The sequence below is a fragment of the Pleurodeles waltl genome, chromosome 4_1, assembly GCF_031143425.1.
Source record: "Pleurodeles waltl isolate 20211129_DDA chromosome 4_1, aPleWal1.hap1.20221129, whole genome shotgun sequence".
Taxonomy (NCBI): Eukaryota; Metazoa; Chordata; class Amphibia; order Caudata; family Salamandridae; genus Pleurodeles; species Pleurodeles waltl.
In genome coordinates this window covers 657,499,634-657,526,281 of record NC_090442.1, presented here as the reverse complement: position 1 = coordinate 657,526,281, position 26,648 = coordinate 657,499,634, and the positions used below count along the sequence as shown (strand labels likewise).

At 44.0% G+C, this 26,648-nt stretch overlaps 1 protein-coding gene across 1 annotated transcript in view; it reads right to left on the bottom strand.

Annotated features, from left to right (window-relative positions):
* SRGAP1 (SLIT-ROBO Rho GTPase activating protein 1) overlaps positions 1-26,648 on the bottom strand; it is a 413,075-nt gene that overhangs the window by 14,422 nt on the left and 372,005 nt on the right. Inside the window, exons 17-20 of the mRNA XM_069229120.1 lie at positions 19,375-19,599; positions 12,626-12,705; positions 4,366-4,546; positions 940-1,074 (exon numbers count right to left, since the gene is read on the bottom strand). Coding sequence (XP_069085221.1) covers positions 940-1,074; positions 4,366-4,546; positions 12,626-12,705; positions 19,375-19,599 — 621 coding nt within the window. The remainder of the gene's footprint in view (positions 1-939; positions 1,075-4,365; positions 4,547-12,625; positions 12,706-19,374; positions 19,600-26,648) is intronic.

Below are 26,648 nucleotides of genomic sequence, written 5' to 3'. Positions count from 1 at the left end.
TCATAGCTCACTGTTGTGTATTAGAATTTCAACTTATACACTGCAAGTAACAAAAGGATCTCTCCGACAAAATCAGTAACATTCTGACCTATTCACATTATATGCACTGTGTGATCTGCATGGTACACATTCTTTGCAATCCTCCTTACCTTACAAGAGTCAAAACTTCCACTAGGTGACTTCGATCTCTCTCCAGAAAGAACATTAATCACTGAGTTATCTTGACATTTTTATGGTTGCCTGAAAATATCTGAAGGTAAGGAACGCTGCAGCAGGTGCTTTTAAATTCATAATATACTTGCTAACACGGCGCCCACACCCGAAGTCAAACCCAGTGCGGTAGCACCGGTCGCACCGCCCTAGAGCCGGCCCTGTGTTCTTCATCTCTCCCTTTTTGCAGTTTCTCAAAAGTGCCTTTAATTTGTTACTTCTACTCTTTATCTTTTCTAACCCAAATGTATTTTGACAGACGCATAACTAAAGTGTGCTTGCTTAATAACATTAAACATTCAGCTGGAATGAGAGAACTAAAATTACAAAGATTAAAATCAATGTGATAAACAAGTAATTTAAAATCCATTGGCACGAGGCACACTGAAGGCACATGAGGAATGTCAGGCTTGCACGAACAGGCACATCACTTCATGCACAAACATCCCCTGGTGCATAGTGCTGGTTGATTATTGATATTGTTCTTACTTCTCTGTGATACTAAGAATGGTTTAGATGCTTAGACTGCACACCTGCAAATGAATATTTCCCCTTATTACGGCCAAGCCCTCTCTTACGTCACGTGTTTGAACATATGATTGGACATACTACAGCAAACATGCATTGGTAGTGTGTCACCATACATGCATTACACTATCTCTTGACACACAATGTACAAGGAGATGATTTGGTCACAAATTAGAATTGTGTTTTTAAAGTCAAGCTTACCGTGGTGCATAGGAATCCGAGTGGCGGTCAGTGGGAGAATTCATGTCCTTGGAGGAGGACTTCTCTTCAACCATTGGCCCACTGCTGGCTTCACTGTCTGCTTTTTGGCTTAATGTATCCGAAAACGTGTCGTCCCTGAAAACACAACGAGAAAAGTTCAATTGATACTAGAACAAAATCAACAATTTTACAACACTTTCCTGAAGCACGTATATAGTGGAGATGGGCTTGAGTTGCAGAGCCAGCTGTCAAACTGTCTTTTTTCTATCTTCTCACAAGTAGATGTCCAGTAAAAATATTTCCTGCAATGATAACATCCAGCAAGAGCACGGAGATGATGGAATCCAACCTCAATATTATGCATAAAAAATGAAAAGCCACAATTAGATTAAATATAATAAAAAATATCATCAAAGCCCTACACTGAATACCTACATCGGATGAAGCAAAAATATTGTGTTGCAGAAACATGCTAATAACCCTTACACAATGTGTAAATAATGCCATCTGGAAGTTGATTATTTCGAAAGGCGGTAAAAAAGCTTTTGAATTAACTATTAAGACATACGTGAGTATTTTCTGGGCAGGCATCAAACTGCTCAAGGAGTAGTGGCTGGAGAAAAGCATCAGGAAAATTAATGGAGGAAGAAGGGCGATTTGAGTACAACTGGCGAGGTGATACCTTTTATGGGCAAAGGGTTTGTTCTGTTCATGATCTTGCAGAGCAACAAAGCAGGGAAACTTGGAAACGGAACAAAGGCGGGAATAGTAGAAATAAGGGTAATGAGCGTTTTTCCTCACATGGAGGAGTAAACAGACCATTTTAATGTGATTAAAATTATATTTCTATGGAGAAGAAGAAGAAGAAAGGCATTTGGGTTAGTAATGTCGTTGCATCAGCAGTCAATAGACAGTTGTGAAATTGCAAACGATTTATCACTTAATAAATTCTTTTTTTTTACAGGCTGTGTTAAAACCACACCAACATCTACTGCCCAGGAGGGCAGGAAACCAGGGTAGGAACAAGTCAAGCTGTTGGATTTTGATGGCCATTTGGAAGGTGAGAATGGACTTCACTGTCCTCATAGAATAATAGGTATAGCATAAAAAACATGAGGAATGGATGGAGAGAAATAGAAGAGATGAAGAACGGATGGAGAAAAGACAAACATAGTTAATGGAGGGAAAGAACTGTGATGTAAATGAAGAATGGTGGAAAACATAAGGAAAGGAGGGTTTGGGAAAGGAAAGAAAGATGAAGGGAAAAGGGAGAGGGGAAGAACGAATGAAACTGAATAAGAAGAGAATGAAAAGGGATAAGAAGGAACGGAGGGGAGTGGAGGAAGGATGCCAGAAAGGGTGTAAAGAAGAAAAGAAGGAGGGTGGAAAGGATGAAAGCAAGGAAAGCCTAGGTGGGAGGAGTGGTGGCAGCAGAAAGGACTCAAGGGATAAAGGATGACATGAAAGAATGCCTATCAGAAAAGAGGAAGGACAAGTGCATAAAAGGACGGATGGACTCAAGGAATGACGAACGATATGAAGGAAGAAAGAATAGTCTTATTAGCCATAGTATTGGGTGGGATTTTTGTGTAGTTCTCAAGTCATTTCACAGCCACTTCTTGATGCTCGGAGGGCAGAGGTCTTCAATCTGTGGGTAGCGACACCCAGGGGGGCCATGGAGTCCTGGAAAGGGGGTCGCACATTACCCCAGCCGATTGTTAACTTTCATTGAGTATCCTGTGCTGTGAAAGGAGGCTGCACAGACAGCTAAAGAAGCCATCATGCCAGGGGGGCTGCTTCCTGAATTAAATGCAAATGTGAGCTACGAGTTGATCTACAAATGTAAATGGTAAAATATAAAAATGACTTACATATTCACAGGGCTTTCTGTCACAGGCTATGACTTCATGGCACAACAAATACACAAGTCACTTTTCTCCACTGCACCAACCAAGATTTAATTCTGTGGCTCTCCAGTTACCCACAGACCGCTGCAGTGCATTAACTAATAGAGGTTTCATAATGCACTACAGTGCATTTGCCAATGAGTAACCACTTTCTTTTAATTCTTTTTCTTTTAAGCTGCCTGTTATTTTATATGTAGCTACCCGATGGTGAAAGACTTTTAGTGATGCTCCGGCAGCACAAGCCTCTCAGTCACACCTACGAGGCCACGCACAGCCACCCTGCGTGGCTTTGCATGGCCTCATAGATATGGAGTACATCAAAGCAGCACAAGCCGCTGCGTTGCCTTACTCTGTGTCAAGGCGGCGTTCCATTGGCATTGCAGTGGGTGTTCCCACGCAACACCCAGGGATTTTGGTGCTACCCAGATTTACAAAATCACATAAACTGGAGCAGTGCCAAAACCTTATGCAGGCAGAATGAGGAGAATTTTTTCATTTATCCTCATTTTTTCCTCTTTCCTTGTGTGTTGCATTCTGCTGCACACACGGAAAGAGGAAAATACCTGTCAGGATTGTTTTTGTGCAGTAAGGTGCCCCTTCCTGCACTAAAACAACCCTGCCTACATTGATGCTAGGCAGCAATTTGTACACCAGCGCAGGGGGCAAGGGCAGAAATGCACTGTATTTCATAAATACGGTGCATTCCTGCCCTTTTATATTGGCGTAGGGCAGTGTAGCAAGAAGACTTGCGGCGCTGCCCCACGCCAATTCCTCATAAATGAGGACCTATGTTTTTAGCCACACCCTTGACCACGCCCCCACAATCACTGACCTTTGGTTTGCTAAACACAGTTTCTTATTATTTCCTCACCATAAACATGGTTTGCAGTGGGTATTGGGGATGTTTATGATTGTTGATGATAAGGAGTGCCAGGTTCTAGAAATTTTTTGTCAGGAGGGGGTCCTTATGCCTAAAAAAATGTTTGAGAGGGGATTCCGGCATCAAAAACTTTTAAGACCTCTGTCCTAGGGAATGAAAAGACTTTGAGATGCAGGGAATCATTAATTCCTTGGTGTGCCTGATTTTTTACAAACAGCTAAGGTTGGTGGCTGAGTACCCAGTCCCGTACACATCACAGAGGCTTCTTATAGTAAGACCTAGATGTGTACAAGATTCAGGGAAAAGAGCTTTGGGTGTAGAGGGTTCAACCCCCAGCTCAGTTTTACTTGTCTTTGGGAGCAGAAAGTGGGATATGACTGGCTGACCTCAGGCGTCGGGTTATATGGAAGACAAGAACCAAAGACGAAAGAAAGCCAAATATTACTGAAATAGTTATTTAGAAACAATAATGATGACAAAGCAATGATAACATTGGCAAACAGAAAGGAAGCATTAGAATGATGGATACGTCACAGAGGTCCTGGTAGTTTCTATGTCACATCCGTTTATTTATCTGTACGTCTCCCCTGGCATTACCCGAAGGTCTGACCAGTTTTGGATCCCAAAAGGCAAACTTACATGTCCTGCACCACAATGTACTGGTGCGGCACGAGCCCGTCGATGCCGTTGTGCCTTCCTTCCCACCAGTCGTCCGACGCGCGATGGTACAAGAGCAACGACGCGCCCTTCTTGAAGGACAGCTCGCGCGCGGACCTTCCGGCGTAGTCAAATTTGGCAATCGCTTCGATGGGCTCACATTCTACAATTCAGAAACGAAATGCTCGTTAGTGATTGGCACGTGCGGCTACAAAGCCCTTCTTGCTTATATGATGACATAGTGCAGCTGTTATAATTATTGAAAGCATTATCACTGTCACTAAATGCGTATCTCTCAGACTCTGCGTGTGCACTGGGGACTGTATCCAGCAATTAATCACACTCGCTGATTAATGCAGCCACGAGGCACCGCATGCTTCAGCCTTAAAGACGGGGATGCCCAGCTTTAGTTAGAACTACTTTGGCCACATTTAAGAGATTTAAGAGATACCTTTGACTACAACCACCAGATGAGTTGGCTGAGAGATACATACCTTCGTAAAATGAATCCCTGCAGCATTGCTATGCCAGGAGGAGGGAAAGTTGGAGGCTGCAGCTTTGCACAACACACAGGTCACTTTTTAAGCAGGTCGGGGTAGGGCTGAGTACAGTATTAGTCAACAAGCCTTAAATGCAGTGTCCCTGCTTAAGACTTATGTTATACACAATAACACTATAAGAATCACAAATCTGATAAATATTCAATTCAGGGTATCACCGCATAGGTACCTGCTTTTCGGGTGGACAATAAAATGAATGACCAATTAGCTGGGTATTGTAGGTATTGTTTTGCAACTCACTACCTACGCAAGAACCTTTACGACAATAGAACTATATCCATTATGCACACACATACCCATCAAGCTCATCACAGTCAGTACACATTTCAGGAAACGCCCAATTCCTCAGACGATATGTGCGTTACTTGCCTTTATTCAGTTTTCTTTTCAAAAGTTCAGATTGTCGCAAGACTAGTGATTCTCATAAAAAAGCAACGTTTGAATGTTAGAGTCGTTGCTACCCACTGTTAATCATCACTAAATGTCATAATCTCTGGAAGAGGAGACAGCACTGAGCAGTCTGTACTTCAGCAGGTTCATTTTATGTCGTTAAGTCAAATTTAATTTCACTGCCTCATCATTTGTCAGGAAGGAATAACCTGCAGCCAACAAACCTATTATGAACAACGAGTCCCAAGAGACCTAAATACACCGAGAACGTAGAAAATAGGGACAGATTAAAAAGCCTGAAAACTAAGTGCTTTGTAAGAAAATGAGGTTACCCATTTACATCATTGTCTGTATTACTAGTGAGCGTGAGCGCAGTGTTATGCACAGCATTACAAACATTTCACCTTAGGCTCATATTAACAATAAAATGACGCAGCGTGGCACAGCAAGCCAGCTTGCTGTGCCGTGCTGCACCATTAGGAAAGTGCAGGGAAGCGTCGTATTTACAGCAGTACGACGCATCTATGTACTTTCCTCTGCTCTGCTGCACAACTGGCTGCCTAGCGACAACGCAGGCACCCTTGCACCATGGTATGTAGCAGAGATGACTGTTTATGTGCAGGAAGGGACACCTACCTGCACATAAACAAAACAATCATTAATGGTGTTTTCCTCCTTGTATGTGTGCTGCAAGATGCAGCACACATAGAGGACACAACAAGGAGAAATAAAGGTATTTCTCCTTGTTGCACCACTTTTACGCCATGCCAGCACCGTATGAATCTGACGCATTCCCAGGTTTACGAAACCTTGTAAATCTGGGACTGCGTCAGATTCCATGGGTGTTGCGTGGGAACACCCACAGCAACACCCATGGAATGGTCCTTTCATGTAGACTTATGCGTGAAAAGGGACCATACTTACAAGGCCATGAAAAGCCATGCAATGTAGCTTTACGTGGCCATGTAAATATGTGCGGGCACACTGCGCAGTTATGCTGCGGTGGCGATACTGTCCCACAGGGGGCCTTGTAAATATGCCCCTCGTAAAACAAAGTGTGCCCATAGCTCACTGAGGTCGAAATGCGTCGAAACACAGCACAAGAAAGGTTCCATAGCCCTTCCCGTATAACTGAAGGAACTAAGAACCAAGCTTTTTGGAGAAAAATAGATTGAAGCCAGTAGGGAAGGGGACAGCACATATGAATACTTTACTCCTCAGTGCACCATTGCACCTTTAATGGACTCTTCCAAGCCAATCCAGTGATTTGCTCAATGGGGAGCTATGTATGATTGTTTATAGATAGGACTCTGAACATTATTTATTTGTATGTGACAACTGTTTTATGTGAGTGTTTTATGGTGCTATAACAGTGTTTTTGGGTGCAGAAAATCACCATTCGTTGGTCTTTTGTATTTTAAAGTAGTCTTCGCTGTTTTGTATATTTATAAGATGAGGCAATTCTGTGTAATAAGATGATGCAAACAAAATAATGAAAAGTGAATAATATACGTTTACACACAGGATCAATGTGCTGTTTTGTGTACTTCACTGTAATTAACTAATCGATAGCTGGTGGGGATCACTTTTTTGTGCTACATTTCTGAATTAGGGCACGGGCAACGTGTACACTTTTTATTTCATGATGTGAGCATGAAGATCTTGAGCAAGTTGAAATTTTTTTTTGTGATTCAGCCTTTTTATAACGCATACACGTTTAGGCAGGGGCATAATGCAAAATGATGAGGCTTCCATGCAGAATATTGTAAGGGGCACTTGGGCTCACATATCTCACAAATATTCACTGACTCTGGGCTCCATATGGCCCCCTGCACAGCGGGCACCTGAATGTTGCCCCTCCAGATAGGCTCGGAGTTTCAGGTTCACAGCAGGGAAGACATCTGGTAAACAATACGATCTTAAATAAGGGAAAAATGTAACTCCAACTTGTAATCCTGTGTGGGTGGTTTCAATCATTTTAAATAGCCAGCTCTTTAGATGCAAAGCCAGAAGTAAAATTCAAAAGGCATTTTACCAAAGCCCACCAGTTGAACCTGCCTCCTTATAAAATATTGTTTCCAACTATCATTGTCTTCTCTATGTTCCAGGTTCGTGAGAATTGGTTCAGATTGTACTAAATGGCATATTTGTCTTATTCACTAGCACGCATAGGATTTCCCCTTTGCAGTTCAATGGGTCACCTCTTCTCCATGGATGTTTGTCTTTTCAAGTGCTCCTCCGCCCCGGCGTCACCAATGACATTTCCAAGGTTTTGAGTCCATTTTGTCTGTCTATTTAAACCAAGTCCTGCATTGTTTTGCAGGGGTCATTATGGGCGAGCGCAAAGCGCTCCGTCCATAAAGTAATCTCTCCTTGGGCTTCAAACCACGCCCAGGTCACGTCAGTCTCTTTCATTGATTCCTGTGTTTGCTCTTTAAAATCTGCTTGCTTTCATTTGTGAAAGGCATGCATACGTCATTCCTTTTCCGGTGTTTAGCCTGCCTACACAGCACCGGTAAACTACTAGAAACATACGAGGCTCGATGTTTTGAGCCTGGTTTCTGGACTACTTTATCTGTTCATTTTCCCTGCAGCGCGATCGCGCTGTTTTTTTTTCTTTTAATTTCTGTGGCAAGAAAAGTTATGTTAGGAGTTTACAACGCAAATAGCTCCAACTCGGGCAAATGCGAGCCCCGTTGCATTGAAAACGCTTTTTTTAAAGTTCTGACATATTTAGTAACATGACTAATTGAAGCTGCTTCTGGTTGCAGTGCTACAAAATGATAGCCAGTGGTAAAAATGTATTGTCAAAATTGAAGCCATTCGAGAGGATGCTTGTCATGGTTTGCTGGGCCCGGTTACAAGAGCTCTCTTCTCTCAATTCAAGCAGAGGAACATCTTTCGTTCATCAAGTGGAACCTGCGGTCTCGGCATTTGATGATGTTTGCCTGATGCCCTGAATTACTGTTCAGGTGAACATAAGTTTCAGTGTCTACATCAAACATTTTGAAGGGATTCTGATATTACTGCACTGTGTAAATCAACAGGCAAGTACATATAGAGAGGGGTCAGAACGTGGATAAGTGTGGTCCACCAAGTCTCCCTCCCTACTGATGATCCCTCCACTCCAATGTATACTTGTCATCTTTGGTTAAGAACAAAACAGGAATTGATTCATTTTAAGGCCGTGCTGGACCCTTGCATTTAATCAATGAGTCTTCTCAATAGGATCTCCTGTTTCAGTGTGCTATATGTAGCATCTGTACAGAGAAGAACAGTGCTTGCCATTGGCCCATTTCTTTATTCATTGCTCCCCAGCACACATTGCACTGCTGAGATGGAGGTCTCCTTTCTCTAACTAAAACTGATCCCCCGTTCCATTGGTCAAAGTTCTTGCCATACCGGTTTTACTCTATTTTATGCATTGTGTTCAGTAAGCAATCATATAGTGAGCACCACACTGCATGAAACCCGACCTCAATATTCAAACCATGCAATGAACTTTAGAAGTGCAGCATGCAACCGGCATACACCAGCACTCGAAAGAACGTGAATAACAGGCCGACTGTACCATCCTTGCCCATGCCACATCTAAAAATGAATATACAGGACATAGCTCTTATCTACCGTCTACATCGCACTCCCATCACAAATTGTCACAACATTACACGTATAAAATCTCGTACACCTTACAGTGGAAGTGTCACTATCCTTTCTGTACCACACGTCCTTCTGTACGTATCTCACAATGTTGACGGCAGCTCAAAAATGTACTGCACTACATATCTGTCCAGTCTAGCTATCCTCCTAAATAAATAAATATGTTACATGTGGGGGCACTGGTCATTGATGTGAAAACCTGAAGTCGCTGAAAGAGTTCGGGGGCTTTTAGCTAATGTACTGGGGAACCTGAAAACTGGAACCCAATACAATATATTACAGAATAACCAATCAATAATCCCAGCTCTCAAACCTCAGCTAATTTAATCTCTTTTCATTCGTCCTCCTCCCCTCCGGGAGCCATAATTGTCAATCAATAAAGCTATCTTCATACATGTGCGGTGCTGAAAAGGCAATGTGAATCAATAGGAACGCAGATGTGACACCATCTTACTCGGACATTGACACACTGCGCACAGCTGGTCCTTCGAAGCTCCCACACAAGCTGTTATAACCTGATGCAGAAATGTGAAAGAGGGAATATTAATGATGAAGTAACTTTGATGTGTGACCCCAGAACTATCTTAGATCTTACTCTTTTATTACCTGAAATGCAATATGCACCTTCCACAATCTGTCGAATTCTTCGACTTCAGCTCAACAGATTTCAGCACTGTCTAGGTTTTTTCCATGCGCTTTAAATGACGTCATCAGGCATCTTTCACTTCTTATTTGAAGTTACTATTTCTTTTAGCTTCTCAGTCTTGTCACCCTCCTAACACTACCCGATGCGTGGTAAACAACATAAAACTGTTTGTGATGGTGGTTTCACACCAATTTCCAAGATACAACACACAATCCCTGGAGTACACACTCGATCCTCCGGACATAAAACACCAACCCATTGGCTTGCAGGAGGTTTCAATCTTTGCATATAAGTTCAGACCCACCACAGAGCACTGGAACGGTTCGTAAATAGAACACAATACACTTCTCACAAAAAATATCATGCAACTGTCCCTAAGCACATTACTAGACATGTATTACGCTTGATACTTCCCGGCAAACTAGAGTTTCAGAAACTAAAGACAGGACTACAATTAAACTCACTATCCCCTTAGTTGTATTATATCTACACACATAGGGATAAATAATGCACCAATGACTTCAAAACCACTTTTAAACAGTATCCCCAAACTACCTACCCTCTCCTACCAACCACACGTAAGAAAAAGAGACACTTATGGAATGGCTGAAAAGCTCTCAAACAGTATGCAGTGGCATCCCACCCAAGAAAGACATGGGCAACCCTCTTAAAAGAGAAACAAAGAAAATAAATAGTAACTCTTATGATATAAGATTTTATCTAGGAACCACCGCCTGCCCTAAACATCAAAGCCCATAACACTGAACCTAGTGGTGAAAGTATGGTGATCTTAAACAAGTAAATGGTTTGCTTATTCATGCCAAAGACCGAGATAGCACAATACTAAAATACATTGATACTAGACTTATAGACAACAGAAAGAAAAATGCTGGTCTTAATGAATTTCGGGGGCTGTCTGACTCGAGACCAAAAAAAAGCATTTTAACTCTACAAAAACAACTTCTAGATATCTTGAGCATGTTTTTCCACTCCAAAATAAAGTTTGGATTTAGAAGGTCTCTGGGTATATTACCAAACACTTCTATCATGCTAAAATTGAGAAACTGAGAAACAATATTATGACTGGTCCTGCTTTGCCTCCAATCTTTACTCATATGACTCCTCAGATTTAGAAAACCTACACCACATGCACTGAGAGCTAGAACAAAATGACAAATGCTGTGAATGTCATAATCTCAGAAGGGTATTCGAAGTTGTGCAAACCTCTTACTGACCAAAGCAGTGAAGTGCACAATGTACCTCTTCATCTGGCCATTAAGAGCATGCCTCCAACCCCCTAATATTCACCCAGATAAACAAGCACATTCAAAGCAATAGGCCTTTCATTTGCTCAAGTTAGAGCTATTAGCGTTATAAATTACTAACTGGACTTTTCTTGCTACACGAAATGAAAATAAAAAGTAAGACAGTTGACATAAGCGCGCCGATTCAAAGCGCTGCAGTATGCATGAAGGAGACGCACAAAAGGAAAAAGAAGTTTGCTCGCAGTCAAAGTTATCGGCAAACTTACAATTATCCATGTAACAGGGTCGGTCCCCAAGGCAGTAAAAAGACCACCCTAAGGAGGGACAAATGTAAAGCAGCTAGCCAACAAAAAAGAGAGGATTTTTGAAAATCAAGCCCACGGACGAGTGATAGTGATGGGCGTGTGTTGGGTGTAGTTAAAAGCCCAGATACATACCAACACGTCGGAAAAGCAGCGCTTGGGCACTGCTATGCTCAACCTAAAAAGAGATGGCAGTATAATAGCATAAATTCACCCATCGATTAGCAAGATACTAGTGCATACTGCAGGCTTTAGATCCATTTGAGGAGCAGGATCTACCATGATGATCCTCAGAGAAATCCCTCCTACTGGATGAAGGAAAGAAAAGTACTCAGTTTGGCCGGCTGATGACTTGATTGCACTCGCACTCCAGCCCTCCTACATCCACAGGACAAATGACTCCTAAAGCTCCTCTCGCCCCACCTCAAGCTGCCATCTTTAAATATCAAAACCTACATTTCAAATGGAGGTGCCAGACACACAAATCACTTGCAGTTCAGGAAGGAGCTGGTATCTGCCTAAAGCAAACATCTGGATAATTCAAACACATAATTTCAGATTTACTTTTTCAGCACAAGATGCAAGTAAACTCTCTGAGGTTAACAGATCTGTGGCTAAACCGAGCTAAGGCAGAGATATACCTAACAGAGAATCCTCCCAAACATCAAATCCTACTTATTAGTTCCCTCCTATCACAAGTCTGTGCCCCAGATACCCAAGCTGGTAACTTATGAATTACCTTTATTTCAGCTCCAAAAATGTGCAATTCAATACAACACTGCATAAAATAAAGCAGCTGAACTAATATTTGGACTAAACAAAATCAGGCCCCACTGACTCAGAAAATCCCAAACAACACTCTGCAAAGCTTTCAACATTTACGAATGCAAGGCTTGGAAATAATTTGAGGTGAATGCTGCATTTTTTGCTGTTTTTAGAACTCAAATAAAACGAGTTACTGCTAAAGGTTCTGTGGTACTAAAATGTGCAGACCTACAAATGAACAAAGGCTGGGTTTGCCCTGCTGGGTATTTCACACTGGTCAGCCGCAAGTAACAAAAGACTGTCAGCAAAGGACTCTGCGTTGCTCAGCCATCTGATCAGAAACCCCCTTTGCAAGGAGTCAAACTACAACAAAGACCACCGGAGAGCTCGATATGCTCGAGGCCAGGTGTAAGCAGACCTCTGCAGTCCTGTTTGTGCAGACTGGGGCGTTTAGGGTAACATTTATAATTGTGAAACAAACACGTTAAAAAGTATGGCAGTGCCAGAAAGCAAGATTAAATGTAATTCTCTCTCTCACACACACACTTGATAAGGGGGATGCGACGTCTGCAGAATTTTTTATCCCGTGCATGGAAAAGGAAACACTGCAAGTAACACTGAAGTCTGGCAAAGCATCCGTTGAAAGGGACATACCATCTTCACTGGTGTGCGTCTCGGCGCCGCCTTCCTGGTCCACCTCGTCCAATGTTCCGTGTTCACTGTAGGGGCTGTCGCTGCAAACAAGAAACACCCTTTTGTAAGGAATGAAGTATGCTGATTTTAACTTACAACAAAAGGCGGGAATGTCTCACCAACACAGCGCCAATGAATAACCTTCTACCGTTACCGACACACGCACTGGCAGAACATTAACCCGCAAAACAAAAAGCAACACGTTTTTCTTCTAGTGGGATAAAGGGCGTTCGTGTATCTGGATGCTACGATGCTTTGCCCTCCAAAAACAACCGCTGTGCAGCCCAAGGGGGAAACATCCTGAGCAACTGGGTCCTAAACAACTACTTGCCTAAACCACCACTGCTAAACAACTGAAAAAACTCTGCAACGAAGTACTGAACAACTACTGTCTAGACAACGATTTTGCCTGAATAACGATTGCCTGAACTACGAATTTTAAGGTAAGTTTTTTTTTTTTAATGGTTTATTAGTTGTTTCGAATTGATATATATATCAATATATTAAGGTAAGTTTTTATTTTTAAAGGTTTATTAGTTGGTTAGAATTGATATGTGTATATATATATATATATATATATATATATATATATATATATTATGTATATATATATATATCTCAATTCTAAACAACTAATAAACCATTTAAAAAAAAAGAAAAAAAAGTACCTTAAAATTTGATGTTCAGGCAATCGTTATTCAGGCAAAATCATTGTTTAGACAGTAGTTGTTCAATACTTCGTTGGAGAGACTTTTTAGTTGTTTGGCAGTAGTGGTTTAGGCAAGTAGTTGTTTAGGACCTAGTTGTTCCATCACATATTCGTCCAAGACAGTGCAGCCACATCTCTTCAGAGAGCCGGCGGGGCTGGATGTCGTGCATGGATATGAAACCTAAATACAGGGCTGGCTTTAGGGTGGTGCGCTGACCTCAGGGGAGAGTCGTGTTCAGCAATGACTTTTGAAACTTGAGACTGAAAATCACCTGCTGAAAAGTTCCTTGTGCGTCCAGCCTTCGGGAAGCAATTAAAATGTCAGGATATCTCGTGATTAATGTTCCTGATAGGGAGAGAGATAAGAGTTTTGCCCAGGGGTAGCTTTGACTCCCCATAAAGTAGCATTTAGTGTTAATATACCAGCTGCAAAGAACATAATTATATTTTATGTGGATAAATGAATGGATTAGTAAAACCAGCGTTTACAAGCACTTTAAAACAAATGGCGCTGTGCATGGGTCATTGATGCTACATGTGGGTGGTGACGAGCTCTACAAGCTATTTGACTCCCTGCCTGACACAGGAGCCCCGAAAGACTTTGATGCCGCGGTTACAGCGCTAAACAGACATTTTGACCCGCAACCGAATCCCGACTACGAGAGATTCAAACTGCGACAGGCTCAACAGACTGAGACGGAGTCGGGCCACATGTTATACGCGAGACTGCGAAAACTAGCCAGAACATATAAAAGACTGAACCAGCATGAAGAAATAAGAGCACAGAAAATCCAAGGGTGCCGGTCAAACCTTTTGTGAAAACTTATCATGCAACAGCCGGGGATATCCCTCGACGAGATCCTCATCCTTGCGCACTCAAACAAACTATCTGCTGTGCGGGTGGATGCCATGGCAGCAGTAAGGGGACAGGCCATGGCGGCAACACCATCATCAAAGCCCGTGACTGTCAAAGATGAACAAGTAGACGCCATTCAGACTTGCGCAAGCCCAGGACGACAATCCAGCACTCCGAGACAGGGAGAAGAGGCCTGTGGCAGCTGCGGGTATGAACACAAGACTCCAGGCAACTGTCCGGCAAAGGGCAAAATATGTAACAAATGCGAGAAGGTGAATCACTTTGCGAAAGTGTGCTGGATGGGGAAAGGCAAGCCCCAAGATCATAGAGAGAAGACAACAGCAGTCAAGCACATAGAAAAAGAAGTGCATGCAATCCAAGCACAAGGTGACATGGAGCCACCAATGTATGATGGAGAAGAAGAGGAAGATGTGTCTGTTATATCATTCTCAGGAGGAAGGCAGCGTAAACGATGCCCACTCCCCCATGAGTACGGTCAAGATCAACAACACCCTGGCCACGGTACTCATTGACACAGGAACATCAGTCAATGTGATGGACAACAAGATATATCAGCAACTGTCTCCAAAGCCATCACTATCACCCAGCAACACCAAAATATATACCTATGGAGGACGAGATACCCTGCCACTGCAGGGCACGATAGAGGTACTAGTCACGATTGAAAGGCATAGCACCCAAGCAAAATTTTACGTAGTGAAAGGAGATCGTGGCACTTTGCTAGGGTGCCATACAGCAGAGGACCTTGAGCTAGAATTTTTTGCACGACAAATGTACGAGTCATATGCCGAAACTATCCTTCTGGACTTTCCACAGATATTCACCGGGATGGGAAAACTCAGAGGCAAGCAGGTGAAACTGTATATCGACGAAACTGTGACACTGATAGCACTGAGACACATAAGAGTGCCTTTTCATCTACGCCCAGCTGTGGAGAAAGAGCTACTGATGTTAGAGAACCAGGTGTGATTGAGAAAGTGGATTGGCCTACACCCTGGGTCTCACCGCTGGTGATCGCCCTAAAGCCAAAACAGCCAGGAGCTATCCGCCTCTGCATGGATATGTGCTTACCTAATAGGACGATCAGACAAGAACGCCACATCACACCTACGTTGGATGACAACATCGCAGACCTCAATGGTGCACGGTGGTTCTCGAAGTTGGATCTCAATTCAGGCTACCACCAACTAGAGCTCGAGCCCAACAGTAGAAAAATCACCACCTTCTCCACACACGTCGAACTCTGATGGTTCAAACGGCTCAATTTCGGAGTTTCATCCGCAGCTGAAGTCTTCCAAAATGCCATCCGAGGGACACTGTCCGGAATAGCGGGAGTCATTAACCTAAGTGATGAAATTCTGATTTACTCAGAGATGAAGGAAGAGCATCACCTCTGCATTAAAGCCACCCTACAGAGGCTTTCTGAAACCGGCCTGACATTACACAAGAACAAGTGTGCCTTCTATCGCTCATCCATTGATTTCTTCGGATACATCTTCTCAAAAGATGGGCTACAGGTAGATCCAAAGAAAGTAGAAGCCATCCGGCAACAATTACTCCACAAAATGCCATGGAGTTTAGGAGTTTCCTAGGAATGGCCACTTACTGTGGCAGGCTCATTCCCCAACTGGCCACGATGGCTGAGCCGCTACGACGGTTGACAAAAGTCAATCACAGATGGGAACGGACTGCTGACGCTGACAGAGCCTTCCAAGACATCAAAGGAGCACTGCTAAATAATGTAACCATGGCGTACTTCCACGCGGAGAAGAGAAAAGGACAGAAGTGGTGTTGGACGCAAGCGGGTAGGGCTAGGTGCAGTCCTCATGCAAGAACAGAGCCCCCAAGAATGGACCCCAGTTGCATACACTAGCAGAGCTCTGTCAGCGGTAGAGATGCAGTATGCCCAGGTAGAACGAGAAGCGCTGGCCCTCAGATGGGCATGCAAACACTTCCATCTGTATCTGTATGGCCAAGAGTTCCAAGTCATCACAGACCACAAACCGCTGATATCTCTGTTTACCAGCTCAATGAGATTGGCTCCCCCACGAATAGAGAGGTGGGTGGTCTTGTTACAGCCATACCGCTTCACGGTCATTTACCGCCCAGAAGCAAGTAACCCCGCATATTATTTGTCGAGGCATCCACAGACGACTATCAAGGAAACTCTGGAGAACGAAGATGAAGAAAAGATGGAATGTTTTGTCAACCTGTTAATCCAGGCGGTGTGCCCGATAGCCTTGACTGTAGCAGAGCTGGTGGAGGAATCAAACAAAGACCGGGTTATCACCCGGGCGAAGGAGGACATGTGACAAAACAAGTGGAAGCATTTCCTGGAAAGATTGAAAACGTACGATTCAGAAGAAAGGGTAGCAATGCAAGGATTGTGGAAAGTCCGGGGGGAGTTGTCCATCAGAGGCAATGGTCTTCTGCTACGGGGTCAGAAGATAGAAATCCCCCACAGTCTGTGGGACCGAGTGGTGAAACTAGATCATCAAGGCCACCAAGGGGCAGCAAAAACAAAAGCGAGACTGCGAGCAAAAGTATGCTTCCCAGCCATGGACACAAAAGTAGACTATTTTGTGGGGAACTGCCACTCGTGCATCATAACATCTATCAACCCTCCTGTCAACCCAGTGATTACGGAACCACCATGCCTCCACCCATGGTCAAAAGTGAGCATGGATTTTGGGAGTTTCCCAGATGGTAAGCTCACAGTGGTATTGATTGACTCATTCACAAAATTCCTGGTAGTAGAAACGGTGCTATCCACCTCGTTCGAGAACCTGAGGCCGGTGCTGGAGAGAGTCTTTGCCACATTTGGCATTCCGGAAGAAATCCGCACTGATAATGGGCCTCCATTCCAAGGCCAAGACTTCAAAACTTTCTTAGATGAACTAGCCATACGCTATTGCAAAATAACACCATACTGGCTGCAAGCCAATTGCGATGTGGAAAGGTTCATGTGCACATTAAATCGAGCACCGAGAATCACCGTAGAAAAAGGCCTAGAATGTAGTCTCCAACAATTCCTACGAGCCTATCGGCAAACACCCCACAGCACCACGGGGTGTGCACCGGCTGCCCTGCTCTTCAAAGTTGCCCCGCGTGACTGCATCCCGGCAGGAGCATGCTGGGAACCGACAGCACTGGACATGGCCGCCACGCAACAACGGCGGAAACAAGTCAATGAACGAGCCACAGCCCGAAGACGAACACAATCCCGGAGCTTTCAGGTGGGTGACAAGGTGGTGGTGAGAAACCGATGACTAGGAGGCAAGTTCTAAACTCCGTTTGAACCTGAGGTGTGGAAAGTGGTGCAAACCCAAGGGTCCATGGTAACCGCCAGACGTGCTGACAGACAAGTGACAAGAAACATCCCGCATTTCAAAAGAGCAAGGGTGCCTGCGGAAGATTATCCAGAAACCGAAGATGAAGATACCATTCGAGAAGCTGATGAAGGAGTCAACGAGGAGTCAGGAGACCAAGCGACGCCCAGCCAGGCGATACCAGGAAATTAGTTTGAGTAGTCTGAGTGAGAGGTATCATATTCCGCCCAATCCGGCTCAGAGTCAGCGACTTCGTGACTGCATGTGCTAAGAGACGGTGAACTGTGTTGTCCATAACTGAGTTAGCTGAAGTGCGGCTGACCATCGTGATGGCCCAGATACGAGAAGCGCACAGAACAGTTATCTCGTAGCTATACCTCAGTCCATCTCTCGTTTCCTTACCCCCCCTTGCTACACCTTTCTATATTTTCCCCTCTTTTCTCCCCCTCTGTCCTGGTCAATTACTCGTTCCTTACACTCATGTCTATAGCCTGTTTCGACCTATTCCTCTGTCTCTTTTGGTTATGTTGACACTAATGTGACAGTTGTAGTTGCGATTATTTGTAATAAATTGTTGTGCTGTGAAATAAAATCTTGGAGGGATGTAGAGAGCCACTCGGGCTCTATAATACTTTGTTGCCCCCAAAGGTCGCGAAGGCGGACTTTGGGGCGGAGTTTAATAAACTAAGGGAGCTGTGAACCGGCAGTCTTCCCCGAGCGTTAGCACTAGTAACCGTGTCCCGAGTCTCTCTGCTGCCGCGCCGCACGCACTTTTACATGAACTATTGTTGAGGTTCGTTCACGGGCTTCCGATCCCCCCTGTCAGCTAATCTCCTACTCATCTTCATCTGTTTTACGCCATTTGCCACCAAGATTAGGACCCAAATGGGACTGCCAGGACCAGCTTTAGGACGGTGCGACCAGTGCCATCGGGCGTCGAGCACAGGTGCGGTGTTTTGAAACATCTTATTTGTTTCAACATATACACTGCAGAGTTCCTTGTGTGTCCACCAATTTTCAGGCAATAACAAAAATGGCTAGAGCACAAGAGAGAGAGTGAGAGAGAGAGAGAGAGACTTGACGTTTTTAAGTAACATGAAATTCTATACCTCGGAGATTTAAAACCGTGCATGCACCTCCAGGATCCTTGTAAATGGCGTACCTCTCACCACAACCCTGGCATCTGCAGACAGGCTGCATGCGATGCACACATTGACTTCATATCCTCTCAGCGGGGCTGCGAGCTGGTTTACGCCCACAGGGATGCCTCGACTGTTCGGGGTTTGTTTCCTTACAGTGAACATGCTGTACTTCCTAGTGCACTGCTGGCCTGACAACTACTCCTGCATTTAAAAAATATCCTGTATGCCAATTCCGTTCTTGGCTTCGCTCTGTGGTACTTAGGGAATACCATTCACTCCTGCGCTCCTCTCTACCTCGGAGTACATGTACGTAGGAAACACTCATCAATCATTTACCAAGTGTGCTGAGCAGATGGGGCTTTTTTAAGCATCACACGTACTTTGGTTCTAAAACTAATGCCAAGAGTCAAAAGGCTGTTCTATTTAAGAGAGCGGTTTGTCACCTCACCTGGAATAATGCGGCTCTCTCAATGCTATGGGCTTCCCAAGCCCCCAAGCCAGGGAGCCAAGCTTTTAGGGGGATGCATATGCTCATAGACCCCTGGCTACTTTCAAATTCGAGACCATACCCGCCCCTGTGCATGGGATTATCCTGGTAATGCAGAAGCAAGCGATATTACACTAAGAGGCATCGACAATGTGCAAGGGCTTACCAGTAGTCATCCCCCGCCATACACTTCTCATACACCGGGCCCTCCAGCTCCTTGGCATCCGGGAAGATGTTCTCGTTGTGGATGATGATTGTTTTGACAATTTCATTGACATGAGCCTGACACGAGACCTGGTCTTGTATGTCCGGAACAGGCATCAGCGTTGGCCCAAAGCATATTGCTAAATTGTACGGGTCCATCATGTTCTCGTCACTGTATTGCGAAAGACTGATTGTAGAAAGAAAACACATAACAGGAAAAATTAGGGTTAACTTGAACATTTCTTATGGTTGAGATCTTGGTCAGCAAAATGGAAGCACAATTCAAGATGTGCTCAGAAATGACTATCAGACTCTGACGCAAAGAGTGACTCGCCCTCTGCGTCATAAGCTGTTCTATGATTGACTCATCTTAAAGACATACACAGTCTCGGGAATACAGGGCATCCTGAGGCTTTTGAAGCATCCATGACACAGAGGTGGCGTGGCCATTATCTCTCCGCTGGAGGAAGATGTGCACTCCCTAAATACTAGCAACATTGGCAGGAACAGACGGGATTTATTGGATGCCACGAGAACAATGGAAGCCAATCTCACTGACAATTGATATCTACTGAGCAACAGCAATGCTTCCCAAAAAAGGACAGCTTCTTTGCCCAACACTGGCGATGCTAATCTGGTTGCAACATGGGCGGATATGAAAACCCACTTGAACCATCTAGCTGTATATCAGCAGAAATCAGGCATTGTGATTAAAAAACAAAGCTGGCTGTATAAGCGTAACCCTCATACCAGTCACTTAAGCACAAAATACTAATCCTTTATTTAGGTATGATTCTAGCTCAGCAAGTAAATATATATATCTTGTTGGCCGTCTTTTTCCTGAACAATGATAACATATAGCATATTATACTCTGCACATCTACGTATATGTTTTACACAGTAGTGATTTATGAATCTTTTAAAAAGGTGTGTAACCAAAACCAGGATGATAGAGGTTAAAGTTGTGCAGTGGGGTAATATCACATCGAAGAGGTCTCCTGACAATTAATAGTGTCGGTTTCCTCTTTGAAGTCTTTGGGACATGCAAGCTGTAAGGCAGTAAACTGTTTTTCTCAAGCCAATTTTGCTGTACTGTAGTGATAACATGGAATACACAATAGTAACAAATGTGTGATTCTTTGTAAAATTACCCTAAGTGTTATGTGTTATTTGGTCACGCGTATAAACATCAGAAATTTACTGAAACACCAAAGTTGCAGGCAAGTTATGTTTATGATCCTGAGTAGCAAAAGCAAAGAAATTAGCTGCTTATTGTTAATAACAGAACCACCACTTGTCCCTAAGCAGCATATGACAGGGGCACACGTTGTCGTTAGCTCAATAAACTATAACTGGGGAATTTCAAGGTTTTTTTTAAAACCGTGACAGAACCAAACTGTGTGCCCCCGCGTCTTTATTTGTTCCAGCCAATGACCCTAGGGCTTGTTCAGGAAGATTATGTATGCACCTTGATGGGAGTCTAATACATACTGTTTACTGCTGGACAAATTTCGGTTTGATCAGCTACCCTTCTGCAAGAACTGGGTTTCAGGTTGGCCACAACAAAAAACTGGGCTGTGTCCATGTGCATGTAGTATCACAACACTCAGAGACAATGAGCAGGTGTTTCCTTGAGTGAAGCAATGGCTTGCAGTGAAGACAGGGCCTTTGTATTCCTTTCCAGTGTTGCCTGGCTGCAAATGCTTCACTTCACTAGCAATAATTCCTTGTTCTGTGTCTTCCTGGCTGGGAACAACCAGCCTGAAAGGTTCATTAGTAGAACAAAGATGTACCTAGCATGTGACGTCAGTGGCATAACACAAAATGATGGCCCGCTGCAGAATGTGAAGAAGGGCCCAGAGTCTCCCATATATTACAGATATTCATTGGCATTCATATGAATGGGGAGTGCCCCAAAGGGCTGAGGGATGCTGTAGGGTTTATGGCCCCCCTTGCACTACAGGGGTCGGCGTTATGGCCCTGTGTCACTTCACAAATTGTCATGAGATAAACTGAAACTTGAAAGTGGTTTTAACTTTCTCAAGTTCTTATGTGAGTATTGTAGGAATGTTAGGCAGATATGTCTATGTGTGTAATTACACTAAAAAACACTATTCATAATGTGCACAATACAAACGACATTTATCTTTTAGGTTTTAATGGTAAGATTATTGCAACCCATTTATTAACCTTTAAACAACGAGAGCTTGAGTGAAAACATAGAAGGAGTCAGACGTATACATTGCACTTGCAAGTAGGTGTTGCTATTTGCATAATACACAGAGCTCAGTGGGCAATTTTACTTCGATTGTAACGTGTGACCTGCAGGTTACACAAGCAATAAATGTATTGGAGCCAAAATACACAGAAAACAAATCTATGGCCTGAACATTACCATTAACCCTCAAATCTGTTTTTACACTTCAGACCCATGATGAGACATTGGACACAGATCACTCGAGCATGTGCAATATCCACCTGAGCAAGTTTTCCAATGTTATACCTTGGTGTGACAAAACGATTTCTGTGGCAGGTGCTGTAACCCCAATTTAAGCCACTTAAAATGCAGTCTGTGTATGAGAAATTAAGTAATTCACAGGAGCCTAACTGTTACAGTTTCCCTTGTTATCAACTGCTTTAGGACAGTTTGTAAAAATGTGCATGTAGTGTCATACCATAGGCTGTCTGCCATTGGCTGCTCCGCCTAACTCCTCCCCTCACCACTCCTTCTTGCTTGACTCCACCCATCAGGACCCTATCACCTTTCTGTGGCTAATTAACGCCCACCCGTCCCCGCCTACCATTTTTGGTTCCCAGAGTAAACATTTATTGTATTAAGAACTAACTAAGCCTGTTAACTACTTTCATTTGGGTCAGTTTAAATCTGGACTCAATAATTACTAGATAAATATGGCTTCCACTCATTTCCATTGCCAGTCAGTGAAAAAAACATCCAATTGGCTCTCGAGGTCTGAATGAGTCACGTGCCCCCTCCCCTCAGAAACTGTTTAGAGCAGTGATCGGCCTTGGGTCTCAGTGTGACCCATGGAGCTATGAAGCTCTGAACCCCTGCGGCTGGACTGGGTAAACGCGGGGGACGTACAAAGTGAGGCGTGAGCTGGCGACACAATAGTCTCACTGGCTGTGAAGGACTCCGCGCCACAATCCCAGGATTGTCCTATTCTGGGAAGTCTGTCTGTAACAATGTTCCGCACATCCCTTTTCCATCCTTGCTGCAACAATGTGGCATTGACACTGACTTGAGAAATTCTGAGTCTTCATCGACTGCAAAGGCGACAGTAGGACATGATTCATTTGGTGACAGCATGGCACAGCCCGGCGCGTGACACACTGGGTACCATTAGTCACGGCCCTGGGGCCTGCCGTGGCGAGGGAAAGGACCAGTGTGAAATGTGAAAGTTCATAGTCCAAGACTTCTCAATACACATATTATCACTGCTTTTGTTGAAGTGCTCTTGTTCTGGAGGCGCGCAAAAACAGAATTCTGACGAATTCAGGACCTCCTTTAAAATGATATCATGTTTAGCAGAGAGGGTGAAGCAACAGTAACTGTCAGGCACCGAGTTCTGACACTTGTTTTTATTGTTGTGTCGTTCCTCTCCCTTTCACAAAAAGTTCACTGTACTAAATGTGAGCACGTCTCTTTCTTCTGTGATTCTATTTTACATTCTTCACATTGGATTAGTTCACCTGTGCTCTTGAACAGTGTGAGGCGTCTGTACAGTAACCTGTAGGGAGCAAAAAGAATAATATGGAAGTCTAGGACGACCTGTGACCCGGTGGGACAATCAGTGTGCCATGGGCCCTAGTACAAGGAAGGAAGTGGGCCCTCTGGCTGCCCTCTAAGACCTAGAACACAGCGATAATCAGGATTCAGTGGGCCCCTCATCACCGGTGCCACTGCACATGCAGCACTGTTGGAAGTTACACCGCTGCAGTGATCCCAGTTTTCATTTGGTAAACTCAGTCTCCTGCTTGTGAAATACTCCACTCCGGGCAACATGAGCTGAAGTTAAATGGCCTTGGAGTCTACACCCTTGATTTCTAACACAGACGTTAGTTTGTGTCCAGTGTCTGCTCTCAGTCTATAATCCATCCCCTCATTCTACCACATCTTGGTTTCTGTATTCCGTCTCAGCTGCACCCACACATCACACTGTTCTGTGACCAATGTCTCCGGTTTGAGATGATCAGGGTGCAATCTAAATGGTCTTTCTAAAGTCATCCTAGATTCTCTGAGTCATGTCTATGCTATGTGGAATAAGGGGAGCACCACAACTGCCGAAGATGCTTTGATATTTCAGCTGTTGTCTCTTATCAAACTAATCACTAAAGCTTCATGTCCCAGAGCGGATCACCATTCTTCTTCCTAAAATAGATATCCTTGAACCTCAGTTCTTTTGCCTATAGTTGATATTCTTGGATTTCCACACTTGCGGTGACTGCTGCAATTGAGACAAACAAAAGAAAATGGAACACACTGTGTGAAATAAAACTATGCCTATACTTTCCGGATGTAACAGTACTGGGAGATGCTTTCATTAACTCTGAGAAAATGGGACATTATTTACTATTTTTTTAATGAGACGTTTTATACAGAGTCGAGGAAAGGATCAAGTTAGCTAAGTGCCACACTGGATGTGATGTGTGATCCCTCGTCTAGCCATCCTCAGTCACGACCTCCGAAGTAGCAGGTGTTCAGCAGATGTCTGTTGAAGACTTTGGACTTTAAGAGACTTTGATATGGTGGTGGTTGGGTTCACCACTTTGCCCAGAGGTCATAGCACTCTGAGACCTGAGGTCCTGGAGACCCAGTGATCTGCCTATATGCTTCTGTTGGTGGTCAATACCCTGGTGGATCAGGTCAAAGATGGCTGACAGTCAGGGCCAGATTTAGCAATCTTTCACACAATGCAATGTAGCAAGAATACTTGTTGCACTGCGTGAAACGGAGAGGCCAGGAAAGCACCATATTTACCAATATACGCCACATTCCTGCTCTCTGCCTGAGCTGCCGCACAATCTGCTGCATGGCGCAAGTGCAGGCAGCTTTGCACCATGGTGCAAGGGTGCCTGTGTTGCAGGCAGGATTGTTTTTGTACTGGAAGAGACAATTTCATGCCCAAAAACAATCTTCTGATGCGTTTTCCTCTTTCTAAGTGTACGCCTGAGTGCAGCACACTTAGAAACAGGAAACAAAGAGAAGAAGTAAAGATATTTCTCCTTGTTCATCTTCCCTGGGAAGGTGTACCATTTTGACGCATTCCCAGGGTTACCTGTCTTGGTATATCTGGGAATGCACCAAAACCCATAGCTGGATGCATGGGAATACCCACGCTCCAATAAACGTCTTCCTGGTGCAGAGTATCGCAAGGCAGTGACCTGCGCTGCCTTGTGTTACTCCGGATCTACCAAGCAACGCAGGGCCACTCAAGGTGGCTTTGCGTTGCTTGGTACATCTGACTTTAGTATTGTGTTGTCCTTGGGTCACCTGGCATGAGGTAATGGCAACACAATCCTATGATAAATCTGGCCCTAAATTGCTACACTTGGGGAAATTCCGGTAGAAAGAGATGCAAAGCAGGTGGAGTCAAGCCGGAGCACAAATGAGATAAATAGGGGCACAAGTAAGTAGCAGCGCACCAACATGTGGTCTGGCATAGCCAAAGTCTATGCCCCTCTAGCTCTACAAGAAATATATCATCAGTGGACTTTTACCTAAAGGCACTACATGCGGTGACTAGTTCATTAAGGTAAGTGATGCCTTTTGCAATGAGGTTTCAATTTGATTATTTACCTGGACCTATTGGAGTATTTTCGAGGCTTGTTTCACATTCTTTCTCTTCTACAGGACTAGCCTACAGGGTTTCAGACAGTGCCCATTGTACTGTTCTGAAAGTTCAATGTATGGGCCAGGTTTTTAGCCGTTTGTGGGCCTGTTTTATGGTCTGCTGGGCTTGTTTTTACTGTTGATTTCCCTGTTATTCAAACAAACACTGCCTGCAGCAAGCTTGAATCCATGCAATCTTCCATACCTTGCAAAACACTTCTACAGTGTGACTTTCCAGTTCAAAACTGCCCAATTTGCAAACACAGGCTACATTTTTTTTTTTTAGCTTTCTAGTTCACTAATGGCGGCCAATTTTATTTTGGTACTTGCGCCTATTTTGTGTCACAGTCCAACCCTGAGCTCATGCTTGGTCACCCTGAAAATGCTGAAGAAAATCTTCAAATAGCTGTCGTCCAGCACATACAAAATGATCACTCCAGTCCCCATCACTAGCGATTTGGACTACTAGAACACCCTCTACCCGGGATCAGAAAACAACTTACCAAATTACTACAAACCATCTAGAACTCGGCTGTAAGAATCACACTTAACCTATCGCACCACACCTCACGAGTTTCGCTGGCTCCCAATACACAAACAAGCACAGTTCAAACTCCTCCCATACACCTTCAAAGCACTACACAATACCGGTATGGCCTACTTCCATAGGCATATCTCCTTCCACACATCATCCAGACACCTTCGCTTGGCTGTTCTACTTTTTGAACACATCCCACGTATACGCATGACTAGATCAGGTGGTCGGGCCTTCTTCTACATCCTCCATAATGCCTGGAACGACCTGCCACCACACATCAGAGTGTTCTGTTAAGTTCTTGAATTCCACAAGAAGCTGAAGGCCTGGCTTTTGAAATAGCCCCCCGTCCCCCCTACCCCCCCCCCCCACCACCAACGCAAGGCTTGACTCGCACAAGTGCAGGACCAGGATACCCTCTAGGTGATTGTTTGCACTACAAACTCGAATAAATCCACATCACAAAATGTACCATAAATGAATATAAAATATTTAGCTCACACTCCAAGAAACTAGAAATTATTACAGGGCGAAATGGCAGCTTCTGCACTGGTTTTGATGAAGTGGACATAAAGAATGACAACGTTTGGTGTAAGATAATATGTCTAGGGTGAAATAACTGTGTTTCAATAGAGAATACATATCGATTTTATCATAGACAGATACTATTACAATATTAATGCGGAATGTAGTTCTATTGCATACAAATATTAAGGGCTGTTCATCAACCCTTATCATGACGTTAGTACAGTGGCATAGAAAGTTGTGCCATGGGCCCCAATGCAGGCGAGAAACTGGACCCCATCTCATAGTTTGGTAGTAGTCACTATTTGGAGTGGAGTAGGATCCT